Source organism: Patagioenas fasciata, chromosome 5, assembly GCF_037038585.1.
Source record: "Patagioenas fasciata isolate bPatFas1 chromosome 5, bPatFas1.hap1, whole genome shotgun sequence".
NCBI lineage: Eukaryota > Metazoa > Chordata > Aves > Columbiformes > Columbidae > Patagioenas > Patagioenas fasciata.
In genome coordinates this window covers 31,324,003-31,350,736 of record NC_092524.1, presented here as the reverse complement: position 1 = coordinate 31,350,736, position 26,734 = coordinate 31,324,003, and the positions used below count along the sequence as shown (strand labels likewise).

The following is a 26,734-nucleotide window of genomic DNA, read 5'->3' as shown; positions in this document are numbered from 1 at the left end:
GCGGCAGGTGCCGGCGGCCCAGGCGCAGCGCCCTGTCAGCGGGGGAGCCGGCGGGCCCTGAGCGCGGCCGGGACGGCGATTGGCACCCGGGGCGGTGACAGCCCGGGCTCGGCCGGGGAGCGGCTCCGCCCCCCGCGCCGCTCCCGCCGGCCCACGGCAGCCGCGTCCCCCCACAGGGAGCGGAAGAGGCGCGGCCAGCGCGGCGGCGGCCTCCAAGCGGCGGGATGGCGGCGGCGCCGCCGCGTTCTGGGGGGTGTCGGCCTGAGGCCGTCCTGCTGCGGCTGCTGGCGGTGCTGCTGCTGGCGGGTGCGGCGGGCGCTGGGCAGCGTTCCAAATGGCGGCTCCCAGTGCTTATGGTGAGTGCGGAGAGAGTGGCTGGGGCGCCGCGCTGGGGGCTCTCTGCCCCACAGCCGCCGGGCCAGCGGGCTGTGGCGGCGGTCGGAGCGAACGGGTGCGTGGCGGGGGTGAGAGGCTGTTGCTGCTCTCCTCGTCCTCCTAGACGGGGGGAGGACGGGGGAAGCCCGCGGGGTCTGCGGGGGAACTGCGACCTCTTCTGCGAGCTGTTCTGCGGTGCGACCGGGGCCTTCCCCTCCTGGGCCGCCCGTGTGTGGGGCCTGACCACGGCCGGGGCTGGTACGTGGCCGCGGCGCCGCCTGCCCTTCTGCCAGGCATGAGCCCGCTTCGGCGGGTCAGCGGTGGCCGCAGGAGCAGGGAGGCTTCTGCGGGAAATGGCCTCGGTGAGCGGTGGGGGAAGCGTGTCCTGTCAGGTCTGTGTTGGGGCGGCTGCCTCCCCGGCTGGGGCTCGGCCTCCGTGGGGCCTGTACGGAGAGAGGTGTCCCGCGCCCCCCGTGCGGGGTCTGGCGTCGGGAAAGCTGCGCCCCTGAAACCCTGAACTGAGAGAGACGTAGGGCTCTGGGAAGGTGAAGGGATTTCCGGCACTGCTGTCGTGCCGTGCGTGGTTTAAGTTGTGTGGAGAAAAGGTCTTCTGCCTGACATGAAACCACCTTTACCAGGCTGTGAAAGGGGGTAATGTATGTTTTCTGTGAGGCTCTTGAGCTTCAAGAACAAAATTAAAGAGTCACAGTGACCATTCCTGTTGATTCTTGGAGCAGATATTTTTTTGTTGTTGTTGCGTAGTGCAGACCTTCTCATCAACATGAAAATGCTAATCATTTCAAAAAATGGCAAAGAAATTGATTCAGTTTTGCAGAACAAAATCCCCAAGGCTCTTAAGCCATCTTTAAGAGTAGGTTGAAGGGGTGGTGAAGCATGACTGGAAAATCCAGTAAGGCTGGCTCCTGATTTGGCATTCACTTTCATTACTGTATCAGCTTAAAAGTCTGAGTGAAAGATTATGTTTACTGAAGCTTTGTGACATTAAGCCCACTAATAAATTTTCCTTTTTTGTACCTTTGCAGGGGAAGAAGTTTAATTTTGGGAAGATTCTTTTCAGCAACACCACCATTTTCCTGAGATGTAAGTGGTTACAAGAGATTAACCTGTTCTCTCTGCTGTTTGACACCATCTGGGACTCAAAACACTGAGAAGCGTTAACTGTGCTGGTTGGAGTGACAGCTAATCTCTTAGCACTGGATGAAAACCATAGCTCTGATATGGTTGGGTGTGTTAGCAGCCTTAAACTTCCCAGTTTTGATCTGTTTAGGCTGTAGAAGAAATCAATAGTACTGTTCAGGCCCTCTGTGGAGAGGGCAAGATGGGCAGAAGGAACACCACTTAATCTCGAACAGGAGGTGATGAGGTGTGGGATGTGCCAAGCCCTACTGTGAGGTGTGCTTTCCCTGTTTAAGATACGGTAAATTCCTCCAGCTGGGAGATCTGGTGCTGGGTCAAGGGCTATTTGTATTGCAGAGTGACAGGAGGCAGTGCTTTTTGAGGCCCTGTTCCTTTTCAGCTGTGTGCTTCTGGGAGAAGTAAGGGAACGTTATTGCACGCTATGACAGAGCTCTCCTGAGAGCTTTTGTTTCCTCCTGATCACAATGTGTGAATATGCTACAGAGCAAATGTTTGCAGAATTCCCTTTTGTTCTTTCTGTTTATTGCTCTGGCGGGGACTCTGGGTTATGTAGGTTACTGCTCAAAGGAGAGTTTCTGTAAAATACCCTCTTACCTGTGAACATGAGGACAGCATTTAGATGAAAGTGAGATGATGTAGGTGACTGGTGGAAGTGACAAGCTGATTTAGAAGGCTTGACATCTTTTCCATGTACTTTGGGATTGTTTGCACCAGTTCTTACTATGGTGGGGGGGAACCTGTTTGATCTCCATTTGCTAATTGGATAGTTACACAGGTACAGTGTTGGTAAATGCCTTTATAGGCTTGTGTCAAACAAGGAAATAAAAGTCACTTTAGAGATGATTGATGGGATTAGTGCCTTTGTCACTTCAAGACAATTGCTACAGTGATTGTGCTCTTTTTTTTAAGTGAGGAAATTACAGTATCATGAGGATTAGCTGATGCTTCTTGACGAAATTGCATATTAAGAACATAATAAAGCACAACAATTTATTGATTTTTTTCAGGTTTAATTTCAGATACCAGCCCTTCTTGGGACAGTGTTTAAAATGAAATTTTTTAAAATGCCTACATTAATCCAGCACGAATCTGAAATAGGAGGGTAGTGTTACAATGACTTATTAGTGAAGGTCCATCATATCAGGGTTAAGTTTTTCCCACTTCTCAGGCATAGGTCAAATGCTGAGTTTTGTGGCTTGCAGAGAGACAATTCCAAGTGTCTGCACTTGTCTGCAATCTGATTCTTGAGGAAAAGTAGGTGGGGTTTGAAAGAGCATTTGGAGCTCTAGTAGGTGTTAGGCTTTCTTTTCTGAAGTTTAATAGGAATAATGTCGTCATACTAATGTGCCATCTAAATTGTGGGTCCCCTCAGTGAAGTGTGTGATAAGTCTAATCATGAGCTGCACAGCTGAAATAGCATGAGAAGGAAGGAACCAAGGCATGGCGAAAATAAAATTTGTTACAAAGTTTGTGGCAGATTTGGCAGTAAGAATTTGATCTCCTGGCTCCTGATGTAGACTTGAACTACACTGTGCAGTCAGCCTTTAAACAGGCATTAAGCCTTAAAATTCTTTAGTGAAGACACCTGTTTTACATACCAGGGTGATTAAAAGATTTACATAAAGTCTGGTAATGAATCACTGAAAGAGGAAGGAACAAAGGTAGGAACTTAGTTTCAATTTCTCAGCCTAGATGATACTTGAACTGCATCTTATACTGGGAAGCTGTAACTTTACATACTGTTTCTTTTTTGTCTGTGGAAACTGTTTTCTCTTATCTCCTGTCTCTTGCCTCTTCTGTCTGCCTGTGGTGTTTATCTGGACAATATGACCCTTTTTGCCAAACATGTTTGCTTGTGGGTCATTCATGTTTTTGGTGAGCACCTGCATCCCCTCTTCCACCTCCTACTTCTTCTCTATTTCTTCTTTCTACTTCTTGATTTTTTTTTTTTTTTTGGTATGGTATATTGGTATCTGATGCTTTCTACTTCTGATTGGGAAGATTGCCACTGGTGTTTAGTATTGTCAGTAATTAATTTATCTTTTGTCTATTACTTAAGTGCTATTCTAGAAGGCATCCAGTTTCCTGTTGAAGATCATGGTAGAAATCCTGCTATCTGTAAATGAGTACAAAGACTGCATTTGAGTTGAATTTTGATGGTTTTGTTTGAAGGCTAGGGAACTTATATTTCCGTGTTGCTGAATTCACTAAATGCCATGGATACCTTTTCTGTCTTTTAGAGTACTTTCTTCCTGTAATTTTGATGTTTGCAGATATTGGCAGATTGTTCTAGTCATGTCCTTTTTTACCTGTAGTTTTTGTTACTGCTCAACGTAGTTTCAATAATCTTATTTTTTTAATAACTAAAAAGGTATTCAGAAGGTATTTTTGAATCCCTCCTTTTTAAAAATTATTTTTGGTAGCATGTTTTTTTTGAGGTGTTCCTCATTTGATCAATTTTATCAGAAGAGCCTTTGTCTTCTAAGAATTTGCTGTCTACCCATGTCACTTCAGTGCTTGTGTTGCCTTTTAGTTTTTGTTGTGCCTTCTCCAACTTATAGGGATATGTGGAGAAATATATGCCTTTTTTTCCTGCTTACCAGAAGGTGTCATAAGGAAACTCTTTCAGTGATTACATTCCAATATATTTTTTTTCTTTTCAAAATTAATTTTTGGTGTTAGAGACTCAGTTGTTGAATTTTTAGCTCTGCATATACTTACTGTAGTAGTGTGTTTTAAAGTGGGATTAGTCAGTTAAGACTCCATGGCAGGGTCTTTTTCTTGTTGCGTTTTTTATCTGCTGCGGTTATTAAAAGCTCTGTATGTGTAACAAGTTTGTGATTGTCTGGTCTGAGATGAATGTTGCCTGTGAAGGTGTGGGGACTTCTTAACCACTAGAAACATGCTGGCAACTCAAAAGAGCTTTGCCATCTGTTGACCGGCAAAACCCAAACATAATCATCTGAATGGCTCTTCCAAGACTCTGAATAACTACTGCTCATTTTGCTTACGGGTGAAGATTACCTTCTTAATGTCAAATTTTCTTCATCAGGCTTTAGTTTCAGAATGAGATTTGAAACACAGAAATCACAGTGTCTTTCTAGGGGAAGAAGTCTTGCGTTTCACTTCTCATGCATGTTGTTTTTTAATAGATCAAGGCGAAAAGTTCTTATTGCTCTTTTAGGTAGTAGTGCAGCTTTGACAGAGTGAGCTAATGTATGAATGGTTTGTTTATCTTTTGGGAGTGGGGATGAATGTTGACTTGCAAAATTGGTGATGGTATTGGTATATTTACATTATCTGTGCAAATAGCCCTTAGCATTAACCTGTTCCTAACTCTACCTGCTGTGCATCCCACATATCTTGAAAAGGGAAATACTTTTTGTGTATTGTAATCACTGGGAGTCACTGCTGTTCTCCTCTTGTTTGGTATTTGCAGTTACTGAAATATCGCTGATTATCTTGACAACAAGAAGTTTCCAGATGATCTTCAGCTCTTTAATAGAGTTATATAATGTTAAAATTGAATTCTGTTTTCCACATGCTTGTTTGTTTCACTGAACAGTAATGGATAACTTGAGGAAAATGTTTTTCTATTGTTTTGCTTTCATTTTTGTGTTTAAAATAAATTTGATTATGGTAGTTTGGCACAGAATGGGAGGAAGAGCATGACGGGTAGAGGGTGTCTTACGTGTTCTTGTCTCTGTTGTGTTTTGGTTTTTTTTTTTTAGTTGAAGGGGAAGAAAAATCTTGTGATCCCTCTCAAAGGTACAATGTTACTTGGTACTTAAGATATTCTGACTGCTACAATGAAGTCTTCAACTTTGGGGTAAGAATTGTGTGAAAAATCATGGGTTATGATTTTTAGGGGTAAGCAGATCTGGGAGTGAGGGTACTGGAGGTGTCTCACTTGCATCCTCATCGCTCTTTGGGCCTTTCCTCCACTGGAAGATAACAAATTTCCGGATCATTGGGAATGGAAAGGAACTGATCCACAGCTTGCCAGAATTACTGACTTTTCTGGGTTTTGGGGGAGGTGGAAGTGTTTGTCAGTATTCTTCTAAACCCAGAAGCTTAAATAAATGCATCAGCTCTAAACTGAAATGTGAATTCGTGGTTGATGAAAATATTATTTACAACAGTGCTTAATGACGACAAATGGAAAAAAATTGAATATTTTCCTGTTTAGTCTAAATTCTGTTCTTTGTGGATGTACATTGCAAGAGTTACTAATTTATACAAATGTATAGTTTTTCCATCAAATGTGGTAGAACACAATTGTGCTTTTTCCTCCGTAACACCCTTTCCATGTTTCCTTAAAATATTAGTTATGACAGTTGTAACTGCTAACCTAATGCAGTACTGAGGTATTTAATGTAATAATGTAGTGTTTGTGTAGATTGGGTATTAATTCTTACTCAAAACCTGCATGTTGGTGGTGGTTGTGGGTTGTGTGGGGTTTTTTTGTTTCTTTTTGTTTGTTTGAAGAAGAACAGTCTTGTGTGGTCTCAATGGCCTTTATCCTACTAAATTCTGTTCATGAGTGTGTGCAGATAGTGTTCTTGAGGTCTTGCAGCTGTCTACTGAGATAAATCATTTGATATATTGGATACTAACCGAAGTTATATTCTATGCTTGGCAGGATGAACAGGCAGACTACTATTTTGGGACTACATTTGAGGAGCATCCAGGCTGGTCAGGATACTATGCTATGTCTACTGTCATCTTTCAGAATTGCTCTGAGCTCTTCAGGCCTCAGGTATGGGTAGAAACTTCACAGTTTGCTCTGTTCCCTGATATAAATATACAGAGAAGGTGATAGTTGTTAGATGTGTTAGCATCCTATGTAAGTATCACTGTAGGTTGAGAGGTTCTTGGTTTTATTTGTTTATGGCAACCAAACTGCAGCAATTGTTTCTTAATTTTGCTTACTTCTGTTTTGCTATTCAACATCTGGTCCACCATGGGGAAAGAAAAAACCCAAACCACTGTAAACTTCAGTGCTTCTTTTTGTTTGTGGTTCTGTGTTCTGAATTTGTTTAACTTACAAAATGCTACTGTTAGTGGAATAGGTTGTGAGTCTCTGGCAGATAAGTGAAGCTCCCACTAAATTTAAGTTGATAAAGGACTGGCATTTTTTGCTCAGACAATGTTTATTTAATAATGGAAATAAGAGTGTTGAGAAGTGGTTACTTAAGCACTGATAGCAGGTTAAAAATGAAAAATAAGTAGTGCTAAAATGTGCAATGGAAGAGAGAAGACAATGCAAAACAGCATAGGGAAGTAAGTAATGTGCAAACATAAGCTCTACACCAACTGTATATCACCAGGTGAAGCTCTGCAATCATACTAATGACAATACCCATATAACATGCTGTATTTTTAAGTGGTATACTGAAGAATTCAAGGCAAATTGTGCAGCTTGCATCTGTATTCAGCCATTCCTGATTTAGGCAAAGGGTTGCAAGTAGCATCTTGAGAAGGGCTTTTATAATCTGCATGCCTCTAATTCCTTTGATATGCAAAGATGGCTTGGAAGGTTTTTAAGAAAGTTAACTGTATGCTGAGGTTGCATCGTTGTTTAATAATGAGAAGTGTGAGTTCTACTTTTATGTTGTTTTATGTAACAGAAGAGATCTTGTGGGTTTATCTGTGTAATCTGTTCAGGCTTCTGAACTGAATGTTCAGGTTGATGAAACTGGGGTTATAAAAGTCTTTAAATGACTTTTCCTCCAATTCCTTTGAAAGGCTTTGGAAATTTTAGCAAAATATATTATTCTCAGGTGTTAATTTCTGAAGTTTCACAGAAATGTCTCCTTTTGATTGTTCAGCTTTTTTTCTGGTGGCATAGCAGTTTCACTAGATTTCAAGTCACCATAATTCAGAAAAGTTTGCAAAATCTGGATCTCTAATAGGCACCCACTCATCTAGAGACCTTTGTTTGCATAGACTAAGGCAGAAATCTCCAAATCCTATTTCTCACTCTGTAGGCTTTGTCTTGTAATGGACATAGCCAATAGATTAATATTTGGAAAATAAGATTAACTTCACTATGGTTGTGTTTGTGGGTCCAGTTCTGAAAATGAGACACCTGTTGTCTGAAGGGAGGAAAAGCAAGTTTCAAATGACAAAACATTAAGTATTCAAGACTCCCTCCACAAATGAACAGTCGTTTGATTTGGAAAAATGAAAGCTCTCTAATACAGCTGTTCAGAGAATCCTTCCTTATAATCAGGTTTACAGGAAGCTGCTCTGATAATGTCATGTTAATATGAAGTGTCTAGAAGTGTTGTACTTTTCTTATGTGTTGCAGATTTTATATAAAGAATTTGTTCATCCAGAGCCCCTCTCACCTGAGAAACAAGAGGTAATATTTTTTTCCTTCCAATGAGTGAGTGTAGGCATGGAAGAGATAGTTTTGGCATACTTATTTGTCTATTCTTCTGTTTTTCTTAAGGGCTTAAAAGAGAAGGAGAGTGGAGGCAATCACACAATGGTAGCAGATAAAACTGTATGTATATTGAATTTAAACTGGCTTGGAATCCAACAGTCTTAATTTGGGGGTTTTTGAGTGTGTGTTGTGGTTTTTTTTTGTGTGTGTGGTGTGTTTATTTTTTTTTTAATTTGTTTGTGTAACAAATTACTGGCAGCATTTTTGGGGATGGAGCAATTCTGGTTTTTTGACAAGTTTTTTTTTTTTTTTAGCTTGAAACTAGATAGCATTGTGTGGAAAGAAGTCATTGATATGATCTAAGTGGTGACTGATACTTAGAGATTACATTTGGTTTAATCTTTAACTATTCAGTCTCTTAAAATACTATACCTAACAATTTGAGTGTTCACTTTTGATTTGCAAATTTTTTTTATATTTTTGTTACATGTGATGTTCAGGCCTTAACCAGGAATGATTGTCCACTTCAAACTGAATGGCGTGGATGCCAACAAAGAAAATCTGCTTAACTCCCTGTATAAAGGGCCATTTACCTTAAAGCTCCAACATAAATACTTGTGTGTGCAATTGTGAAATAATGTATCAATGCAACAAGAGATGGAGAGATTTTAAGATAAAATTGGCAAATTAAAAAAATACCAATTTTCTTGTAAATTGACTGTGTTTTTAACTAAGTCTTTTAATTTCGGTCAATATCAGCTTTTTTTTTGTTTAGTAAATTCTGTAGGCTTTAGGTCTTTATGTCAGGAGGTTTCTTAAAAGAAATGCATGCTCTTAATACTGAAATTTTCTTGGAGAGGCAGTTAAAAAAAAAAGTCTTTGTGGTAGTTCTGCAGTGGTCATGTGAGTGACATACATGTAGACAGTCTTAATTCTAAACTTAAAGCTCTTGGTAAATGTTGCAGTTTCTAAGATGGCTAGAACTACTTCAGTCATGGAATTAACAGTTCTGCATGCTGGAACTCAAAAAACTCTTTCTTTTATGGTGCAAATATTTATCTGGGCAAGGTCCTCTGTTAGTTCACTGGCAGGGTTTGGGTATTACAGGCATGAGAACTGTTGCAGGGGCAGTAATAGTTTCCACAGCAATTTACTACTATGGAAATTTACTTCTCAGCTAGTTCTATTTTACGTTTTAAAATTCAGCCTGCAGCAGGGAGCTGAGCTATATGTAGTTGTGCTGTTGCCAAATAGCTGATTTCAGGAGGAAAGTAGTATCTCCATGATGGTCTTAATGGAAGCAAGGAACAGGATGCTCTGCTGAATTCTTTGTAGCTTTTGCAGTACCTTTGAGATTACTCTTGCAGTAAACCAGCACTAAATTTGCGCATAGGCCCTGATCACCTCCCAAATCTGTAAGAATTCTTCTGGATTCAACGAAATTTTAAGTAGTATGTCTAATAAATGGATTTAAACTTATCTATCAAATATTTATTAACAAGTTTTAGGCTTAGGAAGAGATGAACTTTGTTTTCACATGGAAGTTATCACTCATGTATGGCATCTACTTCTGCCTTTTCTGTGTTGTCTTGATTATGCACTGTCTACATGTAAACATTTTATTTTCAGGCAATGAATGCTGTTATGAAAACTTGGCGAGATGGACCATATATATTTATTGTGCAAATTGGATTTGCAACTGTGAAGGATTCTAATAACAATGTTAAAAAAATGGAGAAAACAACAACTTCCTCATATCAAAACAAGCCTTTTACAAGTAAGATAGCTGTTTATGCAGCAAGCTAAAATAAAGTGCCACTTTTTATGTATACCAGTCTGACTGTATTCTATGGCCCTTTTAATACATAATGTATGGTTTATTTTCGTAAGATACTATTCACTTCACATAAATTTATTACCTACTAGAACTCTTACCATAAGAAAACAGGTGATTGTTGGTGTCTTGGAAGATCCTAAGGCTGTTGGTCTGTCAGTTTATTGATGGAAGTAAAGAAGAATCCCAGGGAGTTCGATTTTGAGGCCTGGTGTTGTGTTTCAAAGATGTCTAGACCAGCACAGTAATTAATATTACGAAGTTCAAATCATGTAGAATACAAAGTTCACAATTGTCACCTTGAAATTATATTATTGTAAGTTTGAAAATCCCCTTTAAAAATTAACTTGTGTTTGTTTCTGAGCTTTCCGGTTACACATGAATCTCCAGCACAAATTACTTTTAAGTATTGCCATGAGTGAGTTAGTAGTGGAGCGTATAATTTTAATTGCATGCTACTAGCTGAGTGTGCTATGAGTCTTAACTTTCTTTAATCAAAGTGCAAGTGAGATTTAAAAACTATGTGAAGATGTGGAATTTCTTGTGCTTGAGTAAAAATCAGTTAAGTACTTTTCTTTCTTTTGGTTCTTGCTCAATTTGGTTATTGGATTGTCTTGACAGTGACAGTGGAACTGAAGGGGCCATATGAGTATCTCTCACTTGCAGACTATCCTCTGATGATTGTAAGTAGAACAGCTTGTCTTTGACCTGTGAAGTTGTCAGTTAATTTTAATCTCAAATATTCTCCTTCCACACTTTATGAAACACAAAGCCAGCGTCTATGAAGAAATAATGTAGTGCAGGATATTTGTGGGTTTTTTGGTCATTGTTTGGTGTTGGATTTTGTGTGTGTGTGTTTGGTTTTGGTTTGTTTTGTGTGGGGGGGGTATTTTTGTGTGTGGTGTGTTGTTTTTTTTTTTTTGTTTGTTTGGGGTTTTTTTACTAAATACAGGGTAGGGAAACCAGACATAGATTTCAGATGTTTGCATGTGCCACTAATGTTGTCATTCTCTGGGTTGTTTGACTTGCTGCCTGCCAGTTTGTAGTTCAGTAGTTATCATTATCATTAGCTCTAAACTGAGCAGTTTTGCTGACACTTTTTTTCTGCTTAGCTTGTATCTTGGAAAATTTGCTATTCTATGCTTTTGCTTATAGCCAGCCTTTCATTTGTCACTGCTTGCTTTGTTCTTTTACACCTTAATATTCTCTCCTCTACCAGCTGTCTTACACCCATGAGGAGGTTCTTAATACTGCCCAGCAGTGAAAGCATAATTGAACTACAAAAAGCCAATCCCCTTTTAATTCAAAGGAGTTTCCGACTTGGTTGCCAGTTGCCTCTGTCAAGAAGGCTAAGAAGATAAAATAACTTAAATATTTATGTAGTGTAGGCAGACTTCAGCTGTGGATCAATAACCAGTAAGGTCTCTAGCCTGACTGTATTGGCAAGAGTGGCCTGTAAATATGAGAGCCTGATAGAAGTAAAAAACCTCCGGCAGCTCTGTTGACATGTAGCTCATGGGTATGAATATTCCCATGTGGCAGGTCCAGAAAAAAGTCTCTGTCTAAATGTTTCTGTAATGGAGCATCTGAAGTGAACTAGCATGCCTAGGTCCTTACCCTTTGAGCTAAATGGATTAATCAGGTCTGAAAATCTGTAAGCATCAATAAGCTGTTCTCCTAAGGAAGGTCTTATCGGTTTGTAAAAGTTTCAATGCATTGTGCAGCTAACTTCAATGCTTGCTGGGTTTAAAAAAAAATCCACCTTCTGCAAGAGGAGACTACTTGATTAATACTGTCCTATATTTAAGCTATGTACTTCCTGCTGTTCGTTTAATGTCTTACTTTCCTTATCCCTCTTCTTAATCTCAGTGTCCTCTGTGGAAAATTAACTTGCTCTAGTATGGTGCTGTCATTTAGAAAATTCAGCACTGACTAGCGTTGTCAAGCTTATTGTTTACTGTAGGAGATGTGTACCCTGAAAGTTCCTCTGAAGCAAGTAACATGAGACTGGAAAAAAAAATCCTGCAAAATGATAATATTTAAATGAATATCTGGGTTTCCTTTTAAATTCCAGATCTGTGGTTGAGCTAAATCTTGGTCAAAAATTGAGTTTGCTGGAAATAAACTTTTGAAATGAGCTGTCAAATTGTTTAAACAGAGGTATTACAACCATCAGTTTATCTCTGTTCTGGTCTTCTGGGGAATAGTGTGTAAAGATGACTTGGAAGTTTATTTGCAGAGTACTGTAGATGTATGATGAAGTTAGTAATAGAATAATATGTGAGAAGGTGCAGGGTTTCTAGTACTCAATGATTTGCTTGAACTCTTATTTGAGTTTTTGAAAGCTAGTAACACTTGATATCTTCCATAGAAAAATTGCCTGTGATTAAATTGGCAGGCGAATCTTCAAGAGAGAAATTGCTCAGAAATTCAATTACTCTGTTTTCTTTTGTTGGCAGTGAGAAATTAGACTGTCATTGTAAAAGAATCTAGAGAAGACAAATAAAACAATGCTTGCTTCTAGTCTCAGCTCTGTATAAAAACTTGAAAAGCTGCTGTACTCAGGGAGAAAATAGAGCTGTCTTACAGCTATGGAATAGAAAGAAGGCAATTATTTTTTTGGGTCTAAGGTTCCTATTTCTTCTTTTTGTGTAACAGTTTTTCATGGTGATGTGTATTGTGTACGTATTCTTTGGGGTTCTGTGGCTCGCATGGTCTGCATGTTACTGGCGGGATCTCCTGAGGATCCAGTTCTGGATTGGTGCTGTTATCTTCCTGGGAATGCTCGAGAAAGCAGTTTTCTATGCAGAGTTCCAGAATATCCGCTACACAGGGGAATCTGGTAGGTAGCAGTTGCAACTTGAAGCTTAATTGATGGGATGTAGCACTAATGGCTTATACTAAATTGGGGTGACATGCATATTAAGTATGTGATTACTTGATTGTTTGAAAACAAAGAACAGGGAACCAGAATTTCCGCATTTTTTTAATATATTGTAAATGTGATGATCTGTGCTTTCCTAAAGCTAAAATGCCGTTGCTTCTCTGACTCCTGAGTGTAGTGTCTTTGGGATATAAAATGATACATTCTGCAGAGTATTCACTGCAGTACTGGCTTGAAGTTTAAAATAGGGCTTCTGAAGTGTAGCTTGTAATTAATTTCTGACAATTGGTATTGGCCTTGGAAAGAGACTTTGAAACTCCTTGCTCAACATGACAGCATTGCAGATGACTCTTGGTATTCAGCCCATAGTCTGACAGTCCATCTTAAGTGATTATCTCCACATAAAACTTCAGGATTTTGGTTTTGAGTTTTTAGGATGGATACATTCAAATGAAACTCTGCAAGTAAAACTTATGTTATGACTTTGGTATAGAAGTATAGAAGATTTGGGTTGACTTGTTTGGAAGATCATCCAGGCTGATCTTATGTATAAATGTTTTATGGATAATTTATTCTTCACTTTCTAGGGATGTAAATATTTTTCAGTAGCTTTTTTATGTGAAGTGACCTACCTTTTCAGAAAGGTTACTCCAGATGTAGGTAATAAAAAGATTATAGACTTTATATCCTGCTTTCTGAAATGATGATGTCTGCTCTCATACTACAATTGCATGCAGTAGTTAAAAAATTATATTTTGATAATGTAGCTTCCTCCTCTTTGCTTTTGGCAGTTCAAGGAGCAGTAATACTGGCAGAACTACTATCTGCTGTGAAGCGCTCATTGGCTCGAACTCTGGTCATCATAGTCAGCCTGGGATATGGCATAGTCAAGTGAGTAATTCTGTTACAGGTTTGTTGTGTTCTGTCAAAAGGCTTTTCACTGTTGTTTTGTAATAACTTAGTGCAGTATTCATATCCCTGTACTTGGCTACTTAAAAGGTAGGTGCTTTAGTTGAGTGCTATAAAGGTCTGGACTTCTTCACCAATTAACAGAGACATACAGTTCCGTACGGTGATTTCTTTTCTTCCCACCCCCTTTTGTGTACCACTGTTGGGTAGGTTTATTAATGGCTGTTGAGATACTCCATTGACCAGAATGGGTGCTTTATATGCCTGCCTTCTGGGTAAGGAGGAGCTTGTAGAAATAGAAGAGGTCAAGAATCACTGATGGGGAGGGGATCTGCTTTAGGAGGCTTCTGCTGCCAAGATTGCTTCTCATTTGTCTGTCCCCAGCTGTATTAAATGGTAAACAATGTGTGGTATTGGAAGCTTCTAGTGAGTGTGGGTGTGCTGGGGGAACTGGTGGGCTGCAACTTCTTGAAATGGTCATAAAAAGCTAAACAGGTTAATTAGAAAACAGGACCGTTAGTCATCTTTCCTTTAGTCACATCATACCGTAAGACAAAATGAATCGTAAGCTTTGAGCACCATAATCAAACTATATCTGCATGTAGAAGTGGCTTGTCATGAGCACCTTTTATTCACATGCTTCATGCTAGACTCAAATTGACGTGACATCACTTTTTTTTCCCTACTTAATCTAAATTCCACTTTGTTTTTCTACAGGCCTCGCCTTGGAGTTACTCTTCACAAAGTAGTTATGGCTGGAGCCTTATATCTATTATTTTCTGGCATGGAAGGTGTTCTTAGAGTCACAGGGGTCAGTAATAACTACTTGAATTCTCCCATATGCCACAGATACTCCTGGCTTTATTTACTTATGTGCTAAGGGAAAATTCCAGGACTGTGCTGGAAGAAGGAAATAGACAGTGAAGTAGTTCAACTCTGAGACTGTGGATATGGATTATTGACAATTATTTTGGCTTTTCTATTTATCTGGATGTAATTCTGTGTACTTTGAAATAATTCTAACAGATTAGTCTGGTTTCAGACACTATACTCTGCTTGGACCCTTGTGTCTAGCTAGTATTTTGGGTTAAGTGGAGCTAGTTGCAGACACAAATATACAGCTTGGGTTACCTGGCCATGAGTCAAAAAACAAACAAACAAACAAAACAAAAAACCCAAACCGCAACAACACAACCAAATCCAAAACAAAGAACACCCAGCCACCACCACTTCAGTTTTGGAGGCTGTACCTGGGGAAATGCATGTGGGTGGTGCTGTTACTTGGTTCATTAAGAAGTCCATCTTGGGTTGTAGATTTGTTGTTCTGTTTTTGGTATTTTGGGATAAGGTATTTAACATGACATCTGTTTGGTACTTTTTCAGTTTTTCTATGACACTGTGGCTCTGATAGCAAACTTGGCCCTGTCCATGATTGATGCCTGTATTATTTTGTGGATATCCTTTCATAAACTACAGTGTGTTACATGCTTATTCACAACTTATTATTTCTGCCTAATACTTAGAAGGAATAAAAGGTGATTTGCTTGTTTCAGTTAGGACTTTGACAGTGTTTGATGCACACACAAAGGCAATTTTTGCCACTTTCAGTCAGTGTTATGGTTGCTAGCGCATAGTGCAAAAGATTTAATCAGTACATCTGTAATAAGGTGACTGCTAGCTTTCTGTGATGGAAGTGGTGACAGCACATCATCAGAGCACTCTCCTCAGCAGAGGCTGCTTTTGATGGTGCCAGGTTGACTTAATCTGCAAAACTATTTTTCACCATGCTGGTGGAGGACTGAGAAATGATAGTATGGTATTGTCAGTTCCCCTCTGTGTGTTGGCTTTAACTCTTGGTTCAAATTCTCTGTTTCTGTAGTAGAACTCAGAAGCATTGTGGTGCAGTATTTGTGGTTTCTTATAAAATAGCCTGACCCTTCTCACTTTTTCTGTACCTTTCAGTTTGTTCTTATTGGCTCTCTCTTTGTCTCCAGGCCCAGAATGATCTTGCCTCCTTGGCTTTTATTCCCCTGGCTTTCCTAGATACTGCCCTGTGCTGGTGGATATCCTTCACTATTTTACTTGGTGGGGTGTGTTTTCTTTCAAATTAGGTTGTTTTTTTTTTTGGGGGGGGTGGGGTGGGGAGTCTTTTTGGCTGAACTTCTTTTTAAAATCTTCTCAAAGTGTATGTTCTTTCTACTTCTGGTGAAGTTAATAGAACCTATCTAATTGAGTGTTCAGGTAAGCTTCTGCTACAGGCAGTGCAAGTAAAACTAGGTAACTAGGAGATGTGTTAGAGCAGCTCCTGAACATAGACTGGTTAAATCTGTCATCAGTCTCTGTTGCAGTATGAAATTAATTTGTTCTAGTGCAGCACTGTAACAATACCATATTAGTAGCATTTGGTGAACAACCTCAGTTTGTTTTTGAGAGAAGCTTTCTTAGCAACATCAAACCTAAAATTCATCTTGAAGTTGTTAGGTGACAAAATGGGGCAGTGTTAACTTTTTGTTTTCTTAACATAATACATCTGAACAACCATAATCTTGTGTGACTTCAGCAACTGCTGTCAAATGCTGAACTCAAAGCCATGTATAACAAAATCCCTATGAAGTGATTTTAGTGAAAGTCAGTCACAAAACTATTTAAAATGTGAATAGCTTGCTGCCCTGCCATGACAACCCCAATTCCCTCCTATTGTGAGGTGTATGCATAGTCTAATTGGATTTTAACTTCTAGTTCAGACTTGATTTTCCATTTATGAGACACACATGTGACACTTTTCTGGAGGAACAGGCCATAGTCCAAAATAGGTGCTTGGATACCATCTTTGTGTGCCAAGACTTCTAGGTTTAGATGACTAAATAACATGGAAAGAATGGATCCAGCTCTTTGACATCTTTGCCATAGGATGAACTTTTCTTCTACTGAGTCTGGTTTGTGTTTTTGGAGGGCTAACTGTGTGAGTGGGAGAGCTGTTGGTCATAAGATCTGTGTCCTCCTAAGTCTGTGACCAGCTTGTCCTTTCAGAGGCTTTCCTTGACTTTCCATACATATTCATCAGCTTAACTCAAACAATGAAACTGCTAAAGCTTCGAAGGAATGTTGTGAAACTGTCTTTGTATCGGCACTTCACCAATACGCTCATCTTGGCAGTAGCAGGTAAGCAGAAAATTATGTTAATCAAATAAGAGCACTTGATTTGATCACTAAAGCAGATATTTGAGTTTGGTGCTTTTTCTGTAAATGCAGTCAAAATACCTGGTATTTCTAACACTTGATCGATTTCTAATAGTGGGTCTATGCCAAGTGTTATGTTGATACTTCAGAGGCAGTGGATTATTAGTCCTGATGTTAGTAAGACTGGTAGTTCAATGCAGCTCCTCTAACAGAGGAGGCATTCAGGCAGACAGATGGTTCAGTTACTTCAAGGTGGGCTGTATTTGTCAGCTGATACCATGATACCATGGTTTGGAGGCCAGCTGAAAGTAATATAAGAATAGTCAGTAGGGATGAGGAGTTGGCTAAATATCTCATGCTTGATTTATGCCTTGTGTCTCTAAAGAATTAAGAGCAAAATATACTTGTCTGTGTCCAAATTACTGTAGAAAGTCAGTGCAATAAATCAGTCACTTGTTTTCTAAAACTAATAAGTTGGATTCCAGGAATTCACTATTTAGGTCTTTGCCCTTTGTTTGGGAAACACAGTCCTGTTAGCAGTATATTTGGATTAGCATATGTTGTAGTAATAAGCAGCTTGTTTGTTTTAATATTGCAGCATCTATTGTATTTATCATCTGGACTACCATGAAGTTCAGGCTGGTGGACTGTCAGTCGGTGAGTTTGTATTGAATGCTTTCTGCAGTTGCTGTCTCTTGATAAATTTATATTTGGCAGTGTAAGAGGTGAGATTGGGCATTCTGGAACAGATTTTTCTGCGGATTATGTCTAGAGTAATATACCATATGCTAAAATTCTTGTGGACAATGAGGCTCTTTGTGGGATGCCTGTAGTTCACCCCTGGAAAGAGGTGAGGACACGGAGTATCTTTCTTAACTTTTTCTACTTGTGCTACTGTTTTCCTTGACAGGACTGGCAGGAGCTATGGGTGGATGATGCCATCTGGCGTTTATTGTTTTCAATGATCCTCTTTGTCATCATGATTCTGTGGAGACCATCTGCTAACAACCAAAGGTTCAACTTTTCTTACCTCTTTCTAAAAATACTGGTTTTTGGGATTGCTTGTTTATCCAAAGAAGTACTGGCAGGTGATTTTTAGTTGCTGTACACCAATCTGTAAGGATATTAAGCAGTGTGTGTAGGGGCTTGAGGAAAACTAGGTGTAGGAAGTCACGTAAGTAAAATTAAATCTGTTCTTTGTGGTGAACATATTCAAAAAGAAGTGACTTAAACTTTTGATTACGTAGTTTAGGTCTTAAAAACAATGAACTACACAGAATAATCACGTCATGTGAATGTTAGGGTAATAGATCTCTTGGGTGGCAAGAGATATTCTAAGATGGCTTTCATTCTTTCCCTCCTGAAGGTTTGCTTTCTCACCACTCTCTGAAGAGGAGGATGATGATGAGCAGAAAGAGCCAATGTTAAAGGAAAGCTTTGGTAAGAGACAGGGTTTTCTTACCACCTAATTTTGGTGTTGAAGAGACACTTCTGTGGAGGGAGTTCTCTTGTTCTGTGGCAACAAGTTCATTACTGCTGTAAAAGCAGAGTCGGTGCCTCCCTGTTGCCATTGATTTATGCAGTTGTAGAGGAAACACAGGTTTTATGTTTAGTGTTCACCTTGCATGTTTAATTCTGTGCTCTTCCGATGGCTCCGAACACACTCCTAACGTTGTGGTTGCTTTACCATGTCAGATATGTCAAGTCATGGGTTTGGATCCAGTCATGATAACAAGGATCTCTTGGATATTGTTGCTGGACACTGTCTTAGTTTGCAGTTCTCTTTTAAAATCCAGTTTAAGAATTTTCATTTATTATCTGTTCTCTGAACTCTGCAGTCATCTTAATTTTCCATACTGGGTCTAGTACAGGAATGTCCACTGTAAACAAATGGATGAATATGAAATTACATATGAATGCAAGAGTCCTGCTCTGTAACACTAGGTTACATCTTTCACTCTTCTCACTTCCCTCCTACTATCAAACCCTCTCTTTCCTGCCTCCTAACTCCCTACTCTGTCTATTGCCCTTGTTGCGTAAAAGGTTGGGTGACATATCCACTGCTGCTGTCTGTCCACAGATCAGTCCTGTGGGTATAGATCAGTGCTGTTTGACTTGGTTAGGAGCTGAGGAGTGTGCCATTGCTTAGGTGCATTTGCCAAATCAGCTGTACCTGGCTGTCTGCCAGGCTGGGAGATGCACGTTGCCTTTCAGCTTTGAAGTCAGCCAAGCAGCTAGTCAGCAGTCAGTAGGTAAAATAAATTACAGGAGTTCCATGTGTCTCAGAATAGTTGAGGCTGGAGGAACCAACTGGAGGTCATGCTGTCCAAACCCCTGCTCAAGCAGGGTCACCTAGAACAGGCTGCCCAGGACTGTGTCCAGATGGCTTCTGAGTTATCTCCAAGGATGGAGATTCCACAGCCTCTTTTGGGCAACTTTGTTTTGGGGTTCTGTGCCACTTACATCTGGCTTGGGAAAAAAAAAAAAAAACAAACAACAACCAACAACACACAAAAACCAAAAAACACAACTAGAAGTTGATATTTCCTAGGTAAGACTGAAAATTCAGGAAAAACTAGGTACTCCAGCTGTTATGAAAAATACTGCAAGCCTTTTAAATGGAAAGCACTGTCTTAATGATTAACTTGTCTGTCTCTTTGGATTTGATGACATATTCTGAACACTCACTAGTTTCACTTACAGTATATGGACAATTATAATTCAGTTATACCAATCTTTTTTTTTCCTTTTCAGAGGGAATGAAAATGAGAAGTACAAAGCAAGAACCAAATGGAAATGTAAAAGCAAACAAAGCTGTGAGTATCCCCTCTCTACCTCAAAGGATCTAGATCCATCTCTCTTGTTTGGTTGCTCCTCAGTAGTAGCTCACAAATATGCAAAGTGTTGAGCCTATAAATGTGAGTTTCCTGGTTTGCATCAGAATGGGAGTGGATCAAAGTATCATATGTTTACAGTACTTCTGAAAAGAAAGTAAATACAGGTTTTTCATCAAATTTCCCGTAAGTGCAATGGAAGCTTTAGAATTCAGTCAGTTCTTTAGGAATGTTTGTACAATCCAGTATAGAGAGAACTGTATAAAGTTATGCTCTGATAATGAGTAATACATTATTTTAAGAAGTTTGTCAGGCGGAGAGGGAGGCTGAGCCATATTTTAAATAAATTAGTTGCCTTCTAATTTTGAGGTTTGTGATTCATTACTTGAATTGAGTGATGTGTATATTATTATGTACCTACCGAAATAGTTTCAGTGGAACATTTTAAATATATTTGCATTTTTTCCATGTGGCTTATAAGCAGATGTGGTCACACGTTCAGGTAGGAGGTAGAAAATGTCTTGGAATCTTTTCATGGAATTCATGCATAAATTTGAAAGTAGAAAGGACCTGTAGAAATTCCTGATAATAGCAGTAATATTTTTTTTTTGTTAACATTGTTTTTTCTCAAAAGTTGGTTGCGAGTATACTAATTTGAGGATAACATGAAAATAAAACTTTTGGTTTTGGGGGATGGGAGATCAGAAAGGATCGGTTCTCCAACTTCAAAACAAGTGCGCTTGTGTTGTGAATTAGAAAGTGCTCATTAGATAGAAAAGAGATCCTGACAACAGTTTAATTTACCTTTGCAGAATCTCTCTTTTAATAATAATTTTTCAGCTAGAACATATTCTAAAGATAATGTTCTCTTGCGGGAGACTAAACTAGATTATGTAAATAACTAAAGTGTCCTGAGGGCCTGCTTTGCCTAGTCACCATTAGACTATCAGAGTTGACAGTAAGTTACAGGTGGTTTGGGTTGTCATTGTTGTTTTTTTCCCTTGGAATGTGTTTTCTATAATTCAGAAATCAAGTTGAAGATGTGTTTGTGTTGGTTGTGTGGGTTCGATTGTGTGTTTTTTGGTTTGGTTTTTTTTAACTTACATTATAAATACATAGGTTTTTGTCAAGTAGGCTGAGAAGAAAAAGGCTTGCATGTGATGGCATTTTGGGAAAACTGACTGTTTTTCCATTTTATTTCTGTACTTGTAGCAGGAGGATGACCTGAAGTGGGTTGAGGAGAATGTTCCTTCATCAGTGACAGATGTGTGAGTATTTCTATGGTAACAATAAAAGCAGGTTCCTTGGACACGGGAACACAAATAGATTAGAATGCCTTATATGCTGTACCTACATGAGCAGATACTGAGTTCAGTCTGGAGCTGGTCTCTGACTTTTTAGTGTGTTTCTGCTTGGCTTTATGCAATGTGTCAGAGTTCATGCCACTTGAACACATTCTGACTTAAGGAACACGGTCTCTGACTGTGAAACCATGGACTGATTTGTTTGCACTTCACTGAAGCTAAAACTACATAAATAGAGAAAAAAAAAAAGAACAAGCAAACCCTTGCCTTCTGTTTAGAGCCCTGAAAATTCCTTTGAGTATCTTGCAAAATGCGAACCACTGAATAATTCCATTTACTTCTCAACAGTATTTGCAATGTCTGAGTAATTTTTATGCTTCTGGCAATATAGTCAACTATGTAGGCAGTCCATCTCTATTCTGCTTTTAATAAGTTTTACATCCTAAAAATGTTAGTGTCCGTGTCTAAATTTTTCTAGCAAAACAGAAGTTCATAGATTGTGTTCACAAATCTGAACAGATAATTTTGGCAGAGGCTCTGGATTTAAGTACAAAACTCTGCTTGAAGCTAAAGACAAGAAACCAGGGGAAGCTTGAAGAGGATGAAGAAGTGCTTTTTTCTCAATTGAATTTATTTTTCCCAGTTCTGGTATTTATGTTTTGAAGAAAGGTGGGATTCCTTTAGAAAACAAGGACTAGATTGGTACAAGGTAGAAAGGGCACTTTGAGGTAGTCTGTTGCAGAGTCTTCTGTTCTTGAAAGATGCCCTCATGATCAGGGTTGTGAAGAGATCAGATCCCAATATGCAAATGGAAGGTCTGTTGTAGCTGCACAGTCTATGGTACCAGTATAACTTGTTTAATTTCTGGGATGTGTTTTTTACAATACAGTCCCAAATTGTAAATGTCTTCAGTCTCATTCAGTGCTGCTTATGAATGATGTAGCTTATTTCATGGCGACTTGGAAATCGTTCAGCTGGTAATGAGGAGCTTAGGAAAAAAAAAAAAAACTGTGAAGGTCATTGAGGATATTCCTTGGGCTCTTCCTCTTTTATGTATCTTTCCCTAATTTGTCTGTTTAATCAAAAGGTTGATCTTCATTATTTTTCTCCTGTGCCCTAAAAAGCTTGAGGTGCAACATAAGGCTGAAAATGATTGTCAGTAGTATGCTTGCAGTAGGTTTTCCATTTCTCTTAACTTTTTTTTTTTTCCTCCCCTCCATCTGCAGTGCTCTTCCAGCTCTTCTGGATTCAGATGAGGTCAGTAAACAGATCTTCAGCTCAAATTAGTCTTCTGACATGCCAAAGGAGTCATGAGTCAGCTGTTAAGGACTTGGCTTATTAGAACTGGGCTCTCTGATCTTGCCAGTGCAGCAGTAAAATAATGTGAGGTGGGGAAGGACAGCGGGGACAGCCATTATACAACTACTTAGAGTACAAACACATTCTAAATACGTATTCTAAAAGAAGTGGCATATCTGCCGTGTAAGTTGGACTCCTAACTTAAAATGCATATGTATGTGCATTTGTTGTGATAAAGCATACCACCTTATTTCTCAAAAATTGAAACCTATGGGGGAAAATGACAACACCGGTTATTTTATTTTCCAGGAGAGAATGATTACACACTTTGAAAGGTCCAAAATGGAATGAAGGAGAAGCTTTTTGTTACTGGAAGTGGAGACACCTCTTTTAAAGTTGCTTGGTGGATCAAGTGCATCCTGCTGATTTGTTTCTTGATCTCGGCCTTGGAAGTTTGATGCTTTATTGTCATGAGGGCATCTTGCTGTGGAAGAAGCTTAGAAGGACATTATAAACCTTTTGGAAATTTGAATTTACAAAGTTGCTGCAAGTTTGGATTTTTAAGCAATTTAAATGTGTACTATTCCAGCACCTTCTGTAACTTTTCAAATATTTAATCTGTGAAACTAAAATTCCTAATGTCTGCTTGAGGAGTTTATATTTCAATGCTACAATTGACAATTAGAGGTGAACTGCCTGTACATTTTTGAGGTGAGGGTGGGGACAGATAGAAACAAGCACTGAAGAAACAATGGACCTGTTTTCTGGTAGATAATGGCTATGCCATGTCATGTGTACAACATGAATGAGAGGTTTTTAGAGAAGCTCCTGTTAATGAAGAAAATTAAAAGATGCCAGAAAGGAAATATTTAGAAAAGTTACAGTGATATGAGTTTTTAACAAAATCAAGTGCAATTTTATTCATAACACTGTGTAAGAAAGATTTTCTATTTTAAATGCCATTGACTATAGGTAACAGCTACATAGAGCTAACACGTGCTGTTGTGGCACATCTCATTGCTGGCAATGTGGTGGATGCCTGGAAAAATTATTTGCCCCTACCTTCCATGTGTTAGATGATTTAATTAAAAAAAACCAAAACCAGCAACAACAACAAACAACAAAACTAACAACCACCATTGCCAGACCCACTCCTGCAGTGCTCCACAGGTGCTTGACTACTCATGTTAGGACATATTAACCACACTTTTCAGCAGAACTTTTCTCCCTGCACATGTAACATCTTCCACAGAGAACTGTGAGAAGATGACATTGCTTTCCTGAGGGTGCAAGCACTGCTTACCTTACTTGAAGGAGTCTTTAATGGGACTATACCATGCTGGGATAATTCTGTTCCCAGTGTCTGTTTAGAATTGCCTCCCATGTAGGTGATTTGATGATAGGCTTTCCTGTCCCATTTGGTCCCTGTGGCCAAGAGGTACTCTGAGATCACTGTGTTTCTTTCCAAGTTGACAATTTCTGTTCTATATAATTGATTTTTGTTTCTCCTTTTCAAATGAAAAAGAGCTTTTGGACAGTGTTCTGGTTTTATTCTGTCCTTGGCTGTAGAGGCTTCACTTGCAATAACTTACACATGGAAACCCATTGTGGATGTATGACAAAAGCTCTAATTCGGGTTCACAACCTTACAACTGATAATTACCAGGCAAGCAGCAGGACAGCTGGACTTCTGGGAGCTGATGTGGCTGCTCCTGGAATGGCACAGGGAGTCAGCTTTTCTGGTTTGTCACTCGTAGCTATGTTAGCAGAAGTGAACATGTGCCTGTACTTTGTTCATTCCACTGTAAGGTCTGGTAGCTTGGCTCTAGTTCATCTTTACCAGCAATTTATGCTGAAATGTGGCACTTTACAGTAGAGTAGCTGAGGCACAAGTGCATAGTATCTTCTCTTAGCTGTGCTATGGGGACAGCAAACCCTCAGAGAATGGGCAGAGAAAAAAAAAATGTGGCTGTAACACCTCAGTCTACCTCTGCAAGGTTGCTGAAGCTCTTCTGCCATCTCTTTCAGGCCACACGTAGAATTGTTAATTAGCAAACACTCCTAATTTGCTATGCTTAACTGAAATAGATGAAACAAAGGTTACCTCCATGTCCTTTTGGGGAGAAGAAATTTTGTGAAATAAAGCTACACAAAGCTCTCTATTTAATGGGGGTTTTTTTTGTTTGTTTGTTTGCCTTTAATAAAGTCCTATTGTTTTGGGTTGTTCGGGGTTTTTTGAGACAAACAGGGGAAAAATGTTCTCTCCTGGAAGCACAAAAGAAGTTTGTATGTACTGTTTAATAAAAGTTAGGCAAAGAGTAGAAAGGCTTACATTGTGTCCTTCCACTTTCTTACTACCTGTTCTCTCGTGTGAGAAGGTGTTAACATCTTGACAAAGCTCCCTCACTGTTCTTTAACACTTCATTGCATTCCTGATGGCCCTTTTTTTGTTGTTAAGCTTGACAATACAGTGGAAATCTGTCATTTGAAAAGTGAAAGATCTGAACAGTTTAGTAAGTTAAAGACTAAAATAAATGTGGTAGCAGTATGGTGCTTTCAGCCTCTAACTACAGTGATCTTTGAGCAGTCTTCCTTGCTTTCTGCCCTCCTGTCCCTGTAGTAACTTCCATCAGTATTTGAAGTTGTCCTGAATTCTGCAGTGGCTTGTTGCTCCCTTAGATTCATGTTCATGTTTTTCCACTTGTTTGGCAGAGTTTCTGTATCCTTGGAAGGCAGCATCAGCTTTCTAGCATGCAGCAGGCACGTGCTGTAACTTTATTCATTTGTAGTCCCACGGAGAACTTGCATTGGAGCCTGATTCCCACAGTGTCTTGTGGGCTATGGCACACACGGGTGCTGCTGCGAGCAGAGCTGTGGGAGAGGTGGCTAAAAGCAGCGGATGAGATGGGGGTGAGGAGCCAAGAGTATGCATGTGAGGGAGTTGCAGCAACATGGCCCCTCCCCTGACAGCACCTTTGGTCAAACGCGTTGGTTCTGCTAAGCAGACCTTTGCCTCTCCTGCTTTGTGGTTTTGCTCCTGAAGATGTGTGGGCTCCATGATTTGTCAGGAAAGCTTTGTCTGCAAGCTAGCTTGCTTAAATGCATGAAACCAGAAATCCTGCAGCATTGTTACCTTTAATTATGTAGACAGGGATGACAATTCAAATTTATACCTGTTCTTTCAAAATGGGTATTGTAATTTCAAAACAAATTGTACAGACTACTCTGAAGACTTGGTGAGCAGAAGGGAGAAAATGTCTATTCTTGGGTTTGAGATCTGCAGAAGATTTTAGTGACTAGAATAGTGTGTAGAAGCTGCATTTTCTTTAGGAAATTTGTCTGCTGACTTCAAATATCTTTAACAAGCTGTTCCTAATTGAGATAATGCTCTTCTTGTAGGAAAAAAATAAATGCCTCTCAGGAATACAACTACAGAGGGGATTTTTTAGAGTCCTCATGCCTGATTAGTTCTGTGCGTGTGGATTTCTTTATTTGTGATAAGTACTTGTGATATTACTGACGCAGTTGTTACAGCATGTGCATGCTGTGCAGAAGACTGAAAACAATAGTGAAGATGATGTTGTTGACCAGCTTTTCATTAGAGTAACAAGATGTTTCTGCTAGAACTGCAAAAGAGGGACTGATTAGCAAGAGATCACATGGCATGGTAGAGAAATGCAACAGGCTTGATAGGCACAGAGTGAGTCAGGATCACAAGACCTGGGGAAGGGTAGGTCTTATTATTCCACAGATGTAAGGGTATGTGACTTTGTGAGCTTTTAAAAAATCATTCTGTTCACTTTATACAGTATTTTGTGTTGTATGCTACAGGAAAAGTATGCTACTTCTCTTTTTATAACCTGAAGAGACCAATGCCTTGCACTTAATTTGCACTCTGGTAGAAATGAATTACAGCCATTTGCATGTGAAGTAATTATTACCTGGTGTTATTGAACCTTACATTTCACTAAACTGGTGCTATGTTCCTCTTTCCTATGGTAGGGATCCTAGGTTAAGGAGACCAGATACATGCCCGAGACATATCTCCTTTGGCTACTTGCAGTTCTGGTATCTGCAGAGGGATGTGACTGAGCACAGTTCTGTGCTTCAGCCAAGGTTTCATTCCTGAGCAGGAAGGAAGTTGGATGCCAGAGTACCAGTGCTTGTTCTCCCATTCCTGTGCTTCCATCTTCCAGCACAAAGGGCGCTCAGCCCCCGTTTTCTACACCAGTGGTCTCTGTTGGTGAAGATGCTGAGAGAGCTTAGCACCATGTGTTTGTTTACGGCGTTTAGCAGTTAGGTCAGCGGGGGTGAATGTTGTGCTTCTCCATGGCCAATGTAAATGCAACTGCAGCCTGCTCTGGAATGGACAAAGTCATAAGTAAAGATTTCCTTTTGGAGATTGAACTTAACTGGCCAAGTTCATAGGGTAAGTTCATTAAAGTAAAATTTAGGACCTTTGAAAGTAGACCTTTACTTGCAAGAGGTGTTTTGCTGTTCTCGCCGGTCACATAGGTCACTAATTGCAGACGGTGCCTTTCCTGCCTGCTGCGGTTTCTGTTATCA

The 26,734-nt window shown here is 39.6% G+C and overlaps 1 protein-coding gene across 2 annotated transcripts; it reads left to right on the top strand.

The window, feature by feature from the left end:
• The first annotated feature begins 190 nt into the window (after positions 1-190).
• Positions 191-24,493, top strand: TMEM87A (transmembrane protein 87A). 2 transcript variants are annotated; one of them, XM_065838032.2, is made up of 20 exons: positions 191-356; positions 1,419-1,476; positions 5,265-5,362; positions 6,176-6,292; positions 7,847-7,900; positions 7,991-8,044; positions 9,554-9,701; positions 10,380-10,441; positions 12,417-12,600; positions 13,434-13,533; positions 14,269-14,362; positions 14,935-15,010; positions 16,609-16,713; positions 17,330-17,388; positions 17,642-17,745; positions 18,098-18,171; positions 19,486-19,547; positions 20,778-20,833; positions 22,096-22,126; positions 22,478-24,493. In XM_065838032.2, exons 1-20 carry the CDS (start codon positions 225-227, stop codon positions 22,517-22,519), a joined length of 1,710 nt encoding a protein of 569 aa, XP_065694104.1. In that variant the 5' UTR covers positions 191-224; the 3' UTR covers positions 22,520-24,493. The 2 variants fall into 2 exon arrangements, with proteins under 2 accessions (XP_065694104.1, XP_065694105.1); XM_065838033.2 differs by lacking the exon at positions 14,935-15,010 and adding an exon at positions 15,546-15,618 and having other exon boundaries at positions 192-356.
• The last annotated feature ends 2,241 nt before the right edge of the window (positions 24,494-26,734 follow it).